This window comes from Narcine bancroftii, chromosome 7, assembly GCF_036971445.1.
Source record: "Narcine bancroftii isolate sNarBan1 chromosome 7, sNarBan1.hap1, whole genome shotgun sequence".
Lineage (NCBI taxonomy): Eukaryota > Metazoa > Chordata > Chondrichthyes > Torpediniformes > Narcinidae > Narcine > Narcine bancroftii.
In genome coordinates, this window is record NC_091475.1 from 83,341,251 (window position 1) to 83,358,405 (window position 17,155).

At 39.8% G+C, this 17,155-nt stretch overlaps 1 protein-coding gene across 4 annotated transcripts in view; it reads right to left on the minus strand.

Moving 5' to 3' along the window:
* The window catches only part of LOC138739087 (LIM domain only protein 7-like), a 218,083-nt gene that overhangs the window by 119,358 nt on the left and 81,570 nt on the right, over positions 1–17,155 (minus strand). For all 4 annotated transcript variants that reach the window (XM_069890547.1, XM_069890546.1, XM_069890545.1 and 1 more), the window contains exon 3: positions 6,683–6,789. In XM_069890547.1, coding sequence (XP_069746648.1) covers positions 6,683–6,789 — 107 coding nt within the window. The remainder of the gene's footprint in view (positions 1–6,682; positions 6,790–17,155) is intronic.

Sequence of the window (17,155 nt, forward strand, 5' to 3'; positions counted from 1 at the left end):
GATCATTCCGTTGAGCACCTTCACTCTGTCTGCTGGAACATTGGGGAAACTCCCAGTGGCCAACCATTTCAATTCCACACCCCATTCCCACACTGCCCATTGCCTCATGCACTGCCACCCTGAGGTTGCCTGCCAATTAGAGGAGCAATACCGAATACTCAGTATGAGCTTGATTTCTCCAGTTTATGGTAAGCCCCTCCCTTCTTATCTCTTTCTTTCTCTATCCATCTCCTTTCCTCCAGCTGCCCACCCCCTTCCTTCTCCTTTCAGAGAGCCACCTCGCCACCTATCACTTCTCAGCTTTTATCTCTTCTGTTCTCCCGCCCTTTTCCACCCATGATCTTTTGCCTGTTGGACTGTGCCCCTTCCCCTGCCCCTCTACCCACCTTATTTATTTATTTATGCTCATGTCTGAACGAAGGGTAGAGGCCCAAAATGTTGGTTATATCCCTTTGCTTCCTATAGATGTTGTGTTACCTGCTGCCATTGTTCAGCAGTCTAATGAATTGCACACCTCCATTCAGAAGGCCTTGCTGAAACCATCAAACTCAGTTTCATGGCCACAAGGAAAGGTGCCAACACGATTTGTCAATCTTAAACCGTTTACGTTTTCTGCAACATTCAGAAGTACCTTCAAATTGACCTTCAACGCTGCCTTAATGCCAAAAGGAAAAAATTCCAGGTGTGATCTCAGAAAGCTAGCTTCTTGGCCATAACCAAATAAACTAATTTCCAATAGCAAGAGCAGGTTATCCATCTTACTTCATTGACTTTGTTCCTCAACACGGCCCATATGCCTTAAGAAAACCCCCAATTCATAACAAATCAAGTTTGTTGACCAGATGCTTTTACAGAGCCAGTATGGATTTAAAAGGACAATAGCCTCCTTTTTGCACTGTTAACATTTTGTAAATCTATTGTTCATGCAACATTAAATTACTTTTTTTTGGTTTCAAGTTATCATGCAGTCAATGCACAAATAACAGCTAACTTGTAAAAACAATGATAAATAAAACTGAATGAGTAAACATCAATGGCATGAGTGTTGAGAAATAGGGAGAGGCAATCCTGATACCTGTCACAGTGAATCAGTATTCTCAAACAGACATTGGCATTTGGTAACCCCACCCTGTGACTGATTGATTAGCCATCTGGAAATGCACATGATATTCTCATCTATTGAACGTGCATATTTTTCCATTGACAGACTTTGCAAACTCAACGATATGCCATGCTTTTCACATGACTTTTAAGGAAGAGATGCAGTGGTGGAACCACAAGACATGTGGAAGCATGCACTGGGAAACCAGAAGAGAGCTATAAATAACACTTCACACTTCAGGATATCTTAAACTGCTTGATCAAACGGAATACTTCTTTTCAGATTTCCAGTATCTGTGGCATTCTGACTTTGCATTCGACTCAATAAGATTCTAATGTGATAGGATGGGAGGATTAAGATTACCAGATTTTTTAAAAATGTCTTATTTAGCAGCCCAGGCGAGGTTCCTCTCATCCTTTTTCAAAGAAGGGATCCAAATGGGACTATGAAAAAGAGCTACAGCAAAGGATTTCATTTATAAATAGAATGTCAAATTAATATCAAGAGAAAAGTTAACTCCATTCTAATATGTATGATTAAAATTTAGCATGAGATTAATGAGAGTATTTAGGTGGGAAAAAAGTGGCAAGATCACCAAAAACACCTTTGGGCCAAAACAAACTATTGCCCGTGAACTGGGGGAACTGAATTTTAAATATTTGGCACGAGAAAGGGATTAAATATATTGAAGATTGCTATGAAGAAGGGCTACTTATGTCCTCTGAACAACTAAAACAGAAATATAATCTGTCAAATGGAACCTTCTACTGATTTCATCAGTTAAGGTCCTTCTTGCGAGAGAGATGGGGCCCCACCCTCCAGTGACGAAGTGGAGGGAATGCTTTGACTGAGAAACAGACCCAAATTCATAACTAGGATGTATTCTGCTCTCCAAGGCAAAAGTGTTAAGCCAGGCCTACAAAGGTCGAGAGAAAGGTGGGAGTCGGATCACAATACCAGAGGGATGCTGGTCTGACTGGTGTTTGGACAGTATGACATCAATGGTTAATGCGAGATATAGATTGGTTCAATGTAATTTTACATCACTTATATCTCACACCACAAAAATTACATAAATCAAAATCTGAAATGTGCTTTAGGTGCGGCATCAAAATTGGAACCTTTATACATTCTACATGGTCGTGCATGAAAATAAGACCATTCTGGCAATGATATCACTGAAGCACCAACAAGAATAACAGGGGTGGACTTCACACATGATCCAGAGTTGTACCTTCTGGGCAACCTCATGAACCTGAGCAACAAATGGACTAAATTTCAAATCTGTTTTGTTAAGGTAGCCCTGTAGCCCTGGCTGTGGCCAAAAAGTGTACACCTATCGCCTGGAAGTCTGAATCTCCCCCTACTCGATGGGCTGGGGAGATGCGCAGTTGTTTACTCATGGGAAAAAAAATCACATAACTTAAAAAAATTAATTCAACACTTTTATTAAGATATGGCAACCATACTTAGATTATGTAGGGGTCCAATGCTAAACCTGACCCTTCAAGGTATGTAAAGGCGTGCTATCCTATAAAAAAGAATTATGAAAGAAATAAGAGGTCTGATGGTATGAAAAGTTATATTCTTATATTGGAAGTGGGAGGAGGGGAAAAGGGGGAATTTTTTTCTGTTTTCTTTTGCTTGAAAATATCTAATATATATTTGAAATGTATAAAAGTTTAAAGATTGTATGAATATATTTTAAAAAAGTATTTTTAAAAAAAATTCTAATGTGCATTCTAGGCAACTACATTTTGTGTCAGGAGGGGCTGGTATTCGCTCAACCCCAAAAGTAATTGCCGTGGCTTTCAAACACAGTTATATAACCATGTAACAATTACAACATAGAAACAGGCCAGTTTGGCCGAAAGTATGCGAGAAAGTATGCCAGCTATTTAATTTACAATGAGTCCTTCAAAGAAGGACAATTAAAGTTCTGGCACGACTGTAACACAGGACCACCTTTGAACCCGGTTCATGAAGGGTCTCGGATCCATTTTGCATGAAGTTGTTGTTGGATGAGCAAAGAATTTTTTGGCCATGGCTCAGGATGATGTGCAGCAATACCATGAAGAATGCCAAGTGACCCAGATGTATTTCAGCTGAAAACTTGCACTTACTGATTTCAGAAGTACCTGCGTATGTTATTCTATACTGGGATTGGGATCAAGTTACACTTGTATTCCCAGTTGCCTTTGCAGCTTGATGGTATGCATCCCTACTGAACCACTGCAGTCTGCCAGTTCCTGTATCCCTATGTTTGCTGTTTGATAGAGAATTCCAGGATACCAACTCAGTGACGCACGTCAGGATGCTGTACCACTTGGACTGGTGTCCCCCATGAACCTTTACCTTGCAGATCATAGAGCAATTGGGTTTGGAAGGCACTTTGGAGGTAGTTGGTGTATTTTTTGCATTATTTACCTTGCTCCAGGACTGGTAGCAAAGAGAGTTCAAGGTGGAGTAAAGGGGGCCCATCAAGAAGGCTGCTATAGTTCTTGATGGATTTCAGCTTGGAGTGACATTCCTTTAGAGAAGTAGATATAATTCATCACATTTCCAACACGTGTCCTCATGATAGTGGAAAGAATGAGAAATCAGGAGGGACGTTCCTGTCATGGATAACAACCCTCTCACCCATTGAACCCATGCAGCTTATCGAGTTAGTTCAACTAAGGTTCCTGTTAATTGTGGTCTTCACTTTAAATTAAAAATTACACATCCTTTCGCTTGTTATAAAATTCTCAATGAAAATGAAGCTACATTATTGTTACAACCAACACATGAGAAAAGTAGAAAGAGAAAAGAGTTAATAGCTTCACTTTTTGTTGCAGCACAACTGCTGGTCAAACCTGTTCAATGGCATTCGCTTGTGCTTGACAAAATAAATTGTGCATCTTTTAAAAACACCTACAAATCCTCCAAGTTCAAAAGCAGGGCTTCAATCCTTCACACCAAGGGTAAGATTCCATCCATAGCATGGAAAATAAGCCGTGCCTTATGTTCTTTACAGCAAAATACTATTCATCAAATTTAGGCAGCAAAGTTGACGTAGCAGTTAGCACAACGCCTTTACAGCACCAGTGATCAGGGCTGGGGTACGAATCTTGCACTGCTTGTAAGGAAAGATTGTACGTTGTCTGTGTAGGTTTTCCCCGGGGGCTCTGGTTTCCTCCCACCATTCAAAATCCACGAGGGGGGGTTAATTAGGTGTAAATTGGCCCAAAATGGCCTGTTACTATGTATGTCTAAATTTAAAATATTTCCTTTTTTTTGATCATAGACACTGAGCGGTCAAAAAGTATAGTCTTCAGGAAACTGTGACAACTTTCTTCAATAATTAGAACATATACTTTTTGATGTCTTGGGCTGGGTGCGGTAAATGGAATTAGTGTTGGCAGATACTAGATAGTCAACATAAACACGAAGGGTTGAAGAACCTGTTTCTCAGCTCTATTTCAATGAATCATGTGGTCCCAGGTAAATGCATTCTCACCTGGATTACAGATTTCCCACCTTTAATTGCCATGCACTGGATTTACAACACTTCCTGAGGTGTTCCAAAATTATCCCAATTACTGATATTGGTCACCAATGACAAAAAGTGCAAATGCCCGCAATCTGAAGGGAGAAACAAACTGAAATACCAATGGGAAGATTGCAGTCCTTGAAGTTTCCCAAATTAATATTGCCCTCAATTAATGACCAACAGCAAAGGAAAATGAAAGATATTTGGAATAATAACATGAGCCCCACTCTCAGGCATTTCTTTTTTATTCAACCTGTACAAACTCTGTTGAAAAAGTGTTTATAACTGTAATTATGCTCCAACTAAAGATTTGCCAACGTATAAGTCACAAAATAATATGGCTTAATCACTGTGAATCATTTTGTACAAATTGGCAAATATCTCCATTGTTACCATTTCCCTTTCAACTTTTCAAAATATTCCTCTCCCATAAAAGCTCTCAAAGTTACTGCTACACTATTTTAACTGTGCACAGAAATATCATGCCATATTCTACAATTTGACAACATTAAGTCACTTATCAGAGCGTGTTAATTGTAAGAGTAAAGATATAAATGGGAAAGAGAATACCTATTCTATGCCCAACCCTAAAACTACTGCTGTCCATTCAGGAACAGAAATAGTGTGAATAAATTCAGAATTGAAGGTTGAGATAACAGAATCAAGTTTGTGGCTCACTCTAATAGAGATCCTGCAGCTGAGTCTTCTACAATCAACTGTAACTCAAAAGATAACTTTGCTGTGCATTATTTCTGTCATGCTGTTTCCAATCTAAACTTTCTAAAGATATTATTGTTTTTAAATTTAGACGTACAGCACAATAACAGGACTTACTGGCCTCGAGCCTGTGCCCTCCAAACCAACCAATTCACCAACAAACACCATATGGTTATGGAGGATGGGAGGAAATCAGAGCACCTGGAGGAAGCCCACAAAGGCACGGAGAGAGCGTACAAACTCCTAACAGACAGCTTCAAACCCAGGCTGCTAGAGCTTCAAGAGCTTGCGCACAGAACTACACTAACCGTGCCATGTTATTATCGCCTAAAAGCCTCAGCAAATCAGGGCATCACAAACCAGAAATAAGATCTCGTGCAACAGTACAACCTCTTCATTATCATGTCACTAGTTTCTAGTTGTTATTTTGAAAATGGTCCATGCTGAACAAAACACTAACATTGCTCATAACTAATAGTACCCCAAAACATGGTGACAATCTAGGCCTGGACTGAACACGGCAATGACAATTGTGAATGAAAGCCTGTGGCATGACAGAAATATTTCTATTATAAAAATATTAGGTGATGGGCTTTTTGACATTACAGATATGAAAATAAGGCAGGGGAATTATTACAATCTGGATGTGTACTGACACGACTGGAGTGATCCTCCAAATTACGGCATGCATTGCCATCTTACTAACAAATAAGTGTTCCTTACAGGTAGACTCAGCTTGACCACTTCAGGATTACTCAAGGACTATTATTTAATTTTGTATGCTTGCAACACCATGTCAACTTTCCACAAGCCCAGCCTTTGCTAAAGTAAATCTCTCATTCATAATTGAGAAACTTCCATGGAAACATCAAAGCCCAGTAATGATAATCAATGATCATAAGGCAGGAAGAGTGTGGTCTGTTTCCCCTCCTCCCACCTGCCATTTTCCACTAAACCTAAATTGGTTTCAAATTTGGAGGCATGAGAGAGCACGACCGTTTGGTGATGGAAGATAGCAAATGGCAGATTTAAATAATTCTGAGTTTCAGCCAACATAACCCACAGCAGAAATATCTTCCCTTCAAATCCTTCATAACTGCCTTCCAGGAATCATTTGAAAAGATTGGTTAGCCCATTCAACCAACCAAATCTTGATCTTCTCTCCAATTTTTCACAATGCAATCCATCGTTCAGAGCACAAGCCCCAGCAGGAACATAAACATATAAGCTTCAAGAAACAGTACCCTCATGCACGCTAATACTCACAACAATTTTTGCTAGCACTGGACAACCAATCCCATGAGTTTGTTAAAAACAAAAGCTGCACTTACTTAACAGTGACTCGACTGGATAAATCCTGGAGATCTCCTGGGTGAAACAGCTGTGCTTCCTTCAAACCAATTTTCTGACAGCCCTTCAGGAAAACATTTATGTTGTCCTGAAAAAAACAAAGTGAATTACCAGCTCAGTTACAAAGAACTCAAGGGAAACTAGTTCAGTCTAACATCCAGTACCGGGTTAAAAGCAATGAAGAAAGGGGAGGGGTGGAGAAAGAGAGAGAAATTATCTAATGAATCAGAAATGACAACCTATTGATCTGGGCCACCCATGGGACTGACTGTCACTGTCTATTACCTGTTATAGTATGACTGCACAACGTGTGGGCAGCAACCATTCCTGACGTTTGTATTACATAAACATTCCACCCTCGTTTTAGTCTCTCTTGACATATGAGATTACTACTGGTGTCTATTTAAATAAACTTTTCATGAATATTCACCCACCCAGAAACTGCCCGCTGACTCGAATGAGAAGCAGCGGAGATCAACATTTCCTCCTGTCACACTGAAGTCAAATACAAATGGAATATTGGTTTTGTGGTGAAGCTCAACATTTTCCAAAGTGAAAGGATTAATTTAAATATACAGTGCTGTACACGCTACTTAAACAAGGTGTGGTATGATTACCTACCTATGAACATTTGTTACAGAAACCTTATTATGGCAAGAGTAAAGCAAGATTAATAAAGGTTAAAAATAAACAGATGCCCAAAACTTTTTGTTGATTGCTTTAGGTCACAGCACACGAGAGCATAGTTTCTATCAACAATGAAATGGACTTTGATATTGAAAAGTATTAAAAAAACAATCCCATTGCAAACAAATCTGCTCTCTTTGATTTCAAAATTAATACTTGCCTCTGCTGGACTAAAAACAAGTAATGCAGACTGGTTTAAAGCAGAGTACGTTGAAATATACTTGTGCTTCGAAATGATATGCATTCTTAAACCACTAAAATGTTTCTACTTCAAAGAATTAGAATTAAATTGTTTAATTTATTTGATCAAAGTATGGCTGGGCATGTCATGGCTTGTTTCTATAAAACCTTTCTTTATCATTCATGTGGAGGAGCACGCCACATGCATTCAGTACAGCATATGTTTTCCAACAACATTCAAACACTGAAATCAACAAGTTCGGTGCAGAACTGATTTTTTTTAAAGCCTCGACTGGTACCTCAAAATAGAGGCTTGAAACAAGTCCACCTTCATTTTTGACTGACATCAAATCAACTGCAACCTATCTGTTTGCTTGGTAAACATTGCCCATGTGCCAGTTCTTTTTGCTTCCCTCAGCCAGGATAAGATTGTTCCAATGGATAGATCATTCATTAACATATCTGGTAAAATAATGGAAGGGTGTTGTACACGATGAGTGAATGAGGATTGTTATTGATATCAGTTTTTTCCTCCCCTCTCCAATAGCAGCTCACGTGCAGACAATACAAAACTGGGACGAGCTGCTTTGCCAGGATTCCACTGAGACATTCCCAGTTTCTCACCTGAAAGTTCTATCGTTTCAGTAAAAATGCGGATTGTGGAATTCCAAGTGGGTCAGAGCTAGTGGGTAGGTCTCCGGGTTGAGAAAGAGGTTAGAACGGTGCAGGGAGGTGATGGAGAGTGCAAAAAGACGGAAGCAAGCAACAATTTAACATGCTTCAACTCATCCCCGTTGTGTAAATTACTTTATTGGATGTACTCACTCACTGAACTTTGCTTATGAAATTCAAGTCGATTGAAGGCAGTGGAACCATATTTTATAAGCTAGGTGCATTTATTGCTACATTAGCACATAGAATTCGTGAGGACCTTCTGACTCCAGTTTCTCTGCCCAAGGAGCCAAAAGTTGTCACATTCCAATCTATTCCAAGTAAATTTTGGTCACAATTTTGCCGGCTGTATCACATGCTCCAGTTTCCTCGCCTGTGTATTACTTCAGTGAGGACTAAACTGGAGGTTAGTTGTTGGGGCATCTGAACTATTGCTATACATTTGGTCTCAGAGCTGGGGCCAAGGACAGTTTAGTAACATACTAAGGGGCTGGTGCACTCAGATCTGCCAATCTGACAGGTGTGTCCATTCATTCATTTGATTGGGATCATTGAACAACGATGGAAAAGCTGAATTCATTCCCATGGCTCTTCCCATTTCAAACTTTTTTTTAATGGAAAATTAAATCATATTTTAATTTTTAAAAAAATAGTATTTAAACATTTCATTGCTATTTTTTCTCCATGTTTACAAATGGTTCTGATTATCAGAGTTTCAAGGAAACACTATAAAGGCCTTTAACAATCTGAATTGTTAGGAGGTTAACAGGATCCAAGTTTCTGAGACCCAGTTGCCACTCCTGAACAACCATGCCATGTATTACTGCCATTGCCAGGTGCAATTCACTCCATTATAAGAACTGCTAACAAGCTCTGTAGTTTCCTATGCCAACTCATTTTGATCCCACGAGTCCCAACAGAAACAAAAGAATAATCTTCGGAAACATGATAACATCTTAAACTTGGTGTTCTCCACCATAAATGAACATCTTGGTTTCAAGCTGTTATCAGAAAAGAACTAGAGATACCAGCAAGAATACGTCACTATACACTTCAGCCTTAAAAACCACTTGGTCCAAGGATGTCATCCTGTGGCAGCAGCAAAATTCAAGAAGCTCAGTTCGTTGTGCTTGTACCAATGGCTTTAATAGTAACCTCCACCACCCAATGTAATAGGCTTGGGCCTTTTTATTCACTGCAGCAATGTACCAAGGTACTTCAAGGCTATCTCCCTTCGTGGCAAGCAAGAAGACACCATGTGGAGGAAACACCATCAGCATCAATTTGCCCACCATCATATCTCGATGAAGGGTTGATCTGAAACATCGACCATTCTTTTGCTCCCAATGATGCACCTTGACCTGCTGAGTTCCTTAAGCAGATTGTTGTCTGCTTTGTAGGCATTGGTTGAGGAGTACATGCTGTACCTGCTTTCCAATGTGGTGTCAAGAGAGCTAATGTCAAATCAAGCCTTTTGAATTAACACGGCCCAAAAAATGGTGAGGTAGAAAGTTGCAAATTCATCCTCTGTTGCTTTATTTATTTTTATACTTCCTTTGGACATTGGAGGCCATATGGTTGATAAAAGAAAATTCTGGAGCCACATGCTCCTAAACTTATTCCCTTATAAACTAACCTCTCACAAATATATCTGAATCTCACAATCCCCACCTACAATAAATAGAGTTAATCTTCAGTAAACAGAAGTCAATTGGCCCACCAATCTGCACGTCTTTGAGATGTGGAATAAATCCCACATGTTCATTGAGAAAATTTGGAAGGTCCAGAGATGGCGCCCAAGGTCAACATCAAACTGGAGCTGTGAGGAGCAGCACTACCTGCTGTGCCGCCATCCTAATAACCCATGCTTCCTGCCATATACCCCAGTCTGATCCTGCCTCATTTTGGAAATGTGGGAATTTGGGAGTGCAGGGAAGTTTAGAAAAAACAGAACCCTACAAAACGTGTTGCAAAAGGAAATCGGGAAACCTTAGTTAGAATTAGAATTCATTGTTTATCTCCAATAGAATCAACACAAGGGAAGCCATCAGCATCCGTCAAATAGAAAAGTTTTTGACTGGGATGACAGAAACTGCAGTCCTAAAAGAGCAATGTAACTGCACATTCATGATAATGCCTTTGCTTCACACAAGATGAGTTTTCTGTTGGGTGTATCATTCTGATGCATACTTTCTATTTCTATAGTTAGGTATGTGAAACAGGTGAAACATTTATTTCTTTGCTCTGCCTCCACCCTCTCCTGGATTGGGGTGTGAGTCCTCAGATTCCTCATTGTCAATAGTGAATTGCGACAATACTTTCAGAATGAAATTCAAAAAAAAAAAAAATCGCAGAACTGCCTAAACCTGTCATTGTGACGTTACCACAGGGCCAATGACGGTGGGATGAAGAAAGGACAACAAACTGCCAGTGAAGTTGGAACAAGAAACAAAAATCTTTTGATAACAAGGAATTATTCAATCTTACATTGACCAGGCAAACAGCCAACCTAATGCTAGAAAAATTCATGGACATTAATCTGCATCCAAATTGTTTGCCATTGATGAGGGGAAAAAAAAGTGTTCAGCACAAATGGAGTTGAACAACAATTGAATTTTTGATAAAGTAATGGAGTAGATTGGCATAATGGATCTTAAAAAGAAATTGAATAAAATGACACACAATGGACAGTTTTGTCCAATTAAAGGGACAGGGCTTGTGTGGATACAACATTGGTTAAGAAACAGAAAAACAACATTCATTTTTTCCCCCACAACAGCTAAAGGTGTGGGAGATGGGTCAACTACACCAGCAGTTGGGTGTACAGATTATAATTTAAGACTGTCCATGACCTAAATCACAGAAACATCCTGCTGCAGAAAAGCCTTGAGCAGATGCCATCTCCTTAGCCCTACACTCAGCCCGGAACCTCTAGACATGTTGGACTTGGGTTTATTGACTATTATTCCACCTTCTGGACCATAGTCCAAAACAGACTCATCACCAAACTTAGGCCTCAGGATCTTCCTTTGACTGGGAAGCCAAATACTGCTAAAACACCATCTCTAGGTTAGTAGATGACACCACCCTTGTAGGGCAGATTTCAAGTAATGATGACACAGATACAGGGAATATGGGGGCATGGTGTCAGGACCACAACATCTGCCTCAGTGTCAACAAAGGAACTTATCATCGACTCCAGAAAGCGGAGTACAACACATACCTCTGTCCATAATGCTGGTGATGAAGTGCAGGTGACAGAGAGACTTAGGTTTTTAAGAGTAAATAATACCAATAACCTGTCCTGATCCAACCATGTTGAGGCTTCAGCTAATAAAGCACATAAATGCTTCTATTTCCTCAGAAGCCGAAGGCAATTCAGCACATCTCCTATATTCCTTACCAACTGTTATATCTATACCGTAGAAAATATCACAATTTGGTACATGCACTGGTTTTCACTCCATTGAGGACACCTCCAAGAGGTTGTGTCTTAAGAAAGCAGCCTTGTCACTGTCTCCTATTTTCTTGCACTGTTTATTTATTTTGAAGTGTCATTTATAGCAATATTTGCACTTGTAATGCTGTTGCAAAAGGCCAAATTTTGCAACACGTTCATGACAACAAATTCTGATTCTTCCACGAGACCGCAAAAACTGCCAAGAGGTGCGAAGGCAGTTCAGGCCATCATGCAAACCAATCCCCTCCATTGGTTCTATCTTAACCGCCCACTGCTTCAGGAAAGCAGCCAACATACCACATCCCACCCCCATCACACACTCTCCCCAAACACCTCCCCACCCTACCCCCCCAAAATTAGGGCAGAAGATACAGGTGTCCGAAAATATGAACCTCCAGATTCAAAGGCAGTGTTTTTCCTTGAATGAAGTGGTCATTAGAAAATGATGCCCTGCTACACTACCTTTTCAATTTAATAATATATCCTGCATTAATAATATATCCTGCATTTTGTCTTATGTGATACTATGACCCGCACTTCTGTTTTATTGTAAACAACATTTTTATTCTTGCACTTCCTGCTGTACTACATAGAGGCTGACTTGCCCAGATAGGGAAGAAAACACCCAGTACATTCAGCATAAACAAATCAATACAAACATATAGAGGAAAATAAGATGTGGGCAGCCATATTTAACATTCAAAGTGACTGCAGGAAAGATGTGCAAACTCTGTGCAGCACCATAGCACAGGGAGCCATTCACATGGGGGTAGGAAAGGGAAATGTGATCGTATAGTTCGGGGAAGAGACACTGTTCTCTGCCACAAAGACCGCCTTTGTGTTGGCTGCCCAGTGCTAAGGTGAGGGTTGGGAAACTTGGGAGTAGGAAGGAGAGGACTGAACATTATGGTACACAGAACCACTAAAGACATAGGGAGGATTAAGAAGGGCCATGAGAACAGAGGAGCCATGGTAGAAATGTGTTCCTATTCATGGAACAATGGCACTAGTAATGGGGATGGACAGAAGTATTCCATGGACCAGTGTCCTGGTGAATCGCATAAATTGGAAGGCGGGGGGGAGCATTTACAATAAGACAGCACAGATGTAAACCTTGAAGTATCATCTAATTGTTACTATAGAGCATGGTTGCCAGATGACCAGTATTTGATGCTCAAATTCCAAATTATACAATGTTCCAAACAAAAAAGCAGGATAAAAGGAAAGGCAGGTACCAGCAGTGGTGTTGAGTCATGATATAGAGGCAATGGATAAAAATGTAGAATTAATTTGAGTTGAAATTATAATGGGGAAAGAAGATGCAGGAGGGAATAGTCCAGGGGCTCCAACAACATGATCTCTTGGTAGGGTGTTGCATAAAAGGAGAACTACCCAAGGCACGTTTGAAAGCAGACAGTAATCGTCATGGGATATTTTCATTCACATATTGGTTGGAAAATATCAAACTGACAAAGGAATGACTGAATAAGACTTTGCAGGGTGCATTATGATTGCTTCTTCAAACAGTGTGAGATGGAACCATCCTGGGAACAGGCTACTTTATATCTGGTTATGAGTCATGAAAAAGGATTAATAAGAAATCTTGTGGTTAAGGATTCCTTTTGTAGTAGTGATATAAAAGTATGCACGTTGGTAGAAGGAAGAAAAAAGTAGACTATTTTCTAAATGGGGAGAGAATGCAGAGAACAGAGGTCCAGAGGGACTTGTGCAGAATTTTCCAATGGCTAACTTGCAGGTTGAGTTGGTAGTAGGGAAGGAAAATGCAATGTTAGCCTTTTTTGTCCCCAAGGGGACTGGAATGCAAAGCAAAGATGTAATGCCGAGGCTTTAAAAGGCATTGATCAGAGCATATTTAGAGTAATGTGGACCAATTTTAGGCCCTGTATATGCTGTTGCTAGAGAGGGTCCAGAGGAGGTTTATGAGAATGATCCCAGGGATGAGTGGGTTAACGTATGAGGAGCACTTGATGGTTCTGGGCCTGCCCTCACCGGAGTATAGAACCATAAGGGAGTAGCTCATCGAAACCTACCAAATATTGAAAGGCCTTGATAGAGTTGACATGGAGAGGATTTTCCAGTAGTGGGAGAGAATAAAACCAGAGGGGACAGCCTTAGAGTAAAATCAGGTCGTTTTAGAACAGAGATGAGGAAGAATTTATTGAGCCGGAGGGTGGTGAATCTGCTGAATTTGTTACCTCAATTGGCAGTGGAGGCCAAGTCATTAGGTATATTTAAGGCAAAAGCTCATAGGTTGTTAATTAGTAAGGGTGTCCAAGGTTACGGGAAGAAAGCCCCATTTTAGAGAAGGAAAAATATATCAGCCGTAATTGAATGGTCTACTTCTACAACAACAACCTTGCACTCAATGTCACCAAAACTAAGGAGTTGAATGTTGACTTCAGAAAGGGAAAGCCAGAGGTATATAATCCAGTGATCATTGGGAAAATCAGAGGTGGAGAGGGTGAGCAAACTTAAGTTCTTGGGAGTCACTATGTTGGAGGATCTTTCCTGGACCCAACACAATAATGGCATCATGAAGAAAGGACGTCCGCACCTCTATTTCCTCAGGAGTTTGGTATGACACCAGAAACTCTGGAGATGTGTGGTGGAAGTGTATTGTTTGGCTGCATCACGGTCTGATATGGGGATGCCAATACCCCTGACTGTAAAGGCCTCCAAAGGAAGTGGACGCAGCCCAGGACATCACATGCAAAACCTTCCCCACCATCGAGAACATCTACAGGGAACGCTGCTGTTGGAAAGCAGCAGCAATCATCAAGGATCCACACCACCTTGCTCTGTTCTCGCTGCTGCCATCAGGAAAGAGGTATAGGTGCCACAAGACACACACAACTACGTTTAGGAACAACTTCTACCCTTCCACCATCAGACTCCTCAACGACAAACTCAATCAGGAATTCATTTAAGGACTCTTACTTGAGCAGTTTAATGATTTTTTTTATTCTCTATGTATTGCAATTTGTTTACATTTGTTATCTGTTTACAGTCCTTTATTTGTTTACATGTATATGCTGTGTACAGTATTTTTTGCCTTGCCCACAGAAAAAAGAATCTCAGGGTTGTGTACGATGTCATGCATGTACCCTAACAATAAATCTGAAATCTGCTCTTGCATCTTATGAAATAATTCCAGATACTAACTCATCAGAAGTATTTAAAGTGCAGGTAGATAAACTTTTGAAAGATCAGCAGATTGATGGCTATAGTGGTATGGCACAACTGGGGCGGTGAAGCCACAGTCATGTTGAATGATGAAGCAGACTTGACAGACCAGGTGGCCAATTTCTGCTCCTATTTTCATGTATTTGTTTGATAGAAGGAATGAATAGCAGCAACATACTTGTTCTTAAGTATCTGAGAGAAGCGGAGCATGGTGATTACTAGAGTATTTTTTATTCCTTTTACACTTCAACATGCAGCACGGCAACAGGCAATTTCTGGCAATGAGCCTGTGCCTCCCAATTACACCCAATTGACATACAACCCCAATAAATTTTGAACATTGGAAAGAAACTAGAGCACCCGAAGGAAACCCATGCAGACTCGGGGTGAATGCACAAACTGTCTAGAGACAGCACCCGATTTGAACCCTATTTGCTGGTACTGTAATAGCTATGCACTAACCATTCCAGCATATATAATTTACCTGACTCTATACGGACAGTGCAAATACAAACAACGTTATGCCAAAGGTTCCGTAAAGATCGATTCATCCATATTCGTGTCGTCAGTCAATTCAGAGAATCAACAATCGGAAGGACATACATTAGGTGCACAAGAGATGAGCAAGCATCAAAAAGACAATAAATGGAAATATGAAATTTGAACTCTCTCAACAGAGTCTGCCTGACCAGTTGAGTATTTTTATTTCTGATTTTCATCAGCTGCAGCATTCCAATCAACAAGTTCTCACTGAGGCTGAGGTTTGGGGGAAAATCTGATAGAATTAAAATAGAGGCTTAAACAGAATATAAAAGAATCATCTGCCTCATGGCAGAATAATCTAGAAGCAAAAGAGCAAGAAATAAAGGTGACACAGGGAAAAACAATATGCAGCATTTTTAAGATCTGTGATGTACCTCCAGCATTAAATCAGGTTCTAAAATCCATTCTTATTAAGAACACCTGCATCAAATATTTACTTAATCACGAGAACAATCCCAACTTTGTTAACTTCGACATCTGTCTGGAAACTTGCATCCTTGTGGTACAGCAGTATGTAAAAAAAACAATGTTGAAGATGCATGCATTTTGAAACTTCTCGCCAACCCACCAACTCATAATTATTCCCCAATAAGTTTAGGTCAATAGTGAAAAAGAATCAATACAAATTTTAAATCCCTATTTATTCCACTAAAAGTTTATATAAAGTCGAGTAAAATATAAATAAACATTAAAAAAATCAAATTCTACCAAGCTGACAAGTATACTGATGGATAAACCACATTTCTGTACAAGTTATCTTTTCTGTGTCTGTCTTTTTTGGCTCGGTCTAAAAATACACAAAAAAAATTATCTTGTATATTGTTTTCCTAAAGTCCCATGCTCAGAAAAAGATTCAGATTCCAGATGGCCAAATCAGAACTCTGCATCATTTTTTTTTTAATCCTCAGTGTATTAATTGGGGAAAAATACTTTTCAGGATTAACAGCCATAAATGCAAAATATTTAGGCATCTTGCGTCTGAAAATTTGCTCCAATGTCATTAACGATAACAAATTTCCAACATGTTGCTTGAAGCAGACAACACTGCATTAATAATGGGAAGAGAGGACACATTTAACTCAATCTATGGATGAGGAGCGTTTTGCCAGTTAAAATCAACCCTATTTAAATACACACATTACAACAGCAATACAATAGCTGTTGATCCTCTTTTTATTAAAAGAGCATTTCAAAGGTGTGTAACTATAAAGAGCCAAGATGGGAACTCACTCTACAGTGTCAGCATGAGTACTGTAGCCAAATCAAGGCCATTTAAATGGTCCCACCCGACTTGATGATGTGATAAGGAACACGAAAGCAAAGCTTCTTTTGGGAGGAATTGGGTGAAGGGTGGGGCAGGGAGAGTTGTTTTGGGGGGAAAAAAACTGAGAAGATTGACCAGAGTTCACCTGTAGCTGCACTAACAACAATCTAAAAATTAGATCCCACTTAGAAAATCCATAATAAGTTATTTATCAAAAAAAATCCATTCATTACCACACTCATGGTTACCAACTATAATTCAATTTCTGAGGTCATCACCTTGGACTGGAGTATAGATTTACCAGCAGGCTCCATCACATGCGAGCATTCCAAACTTGTGAGAAGGTGCTCTGAGAAACAAAGCTATAATTATAACCCAGCAACCTTTCCCCTTTGCTTGCATCTTAATCACTTTTAATCACTTGGGTCTTTAAACTCTCACCAG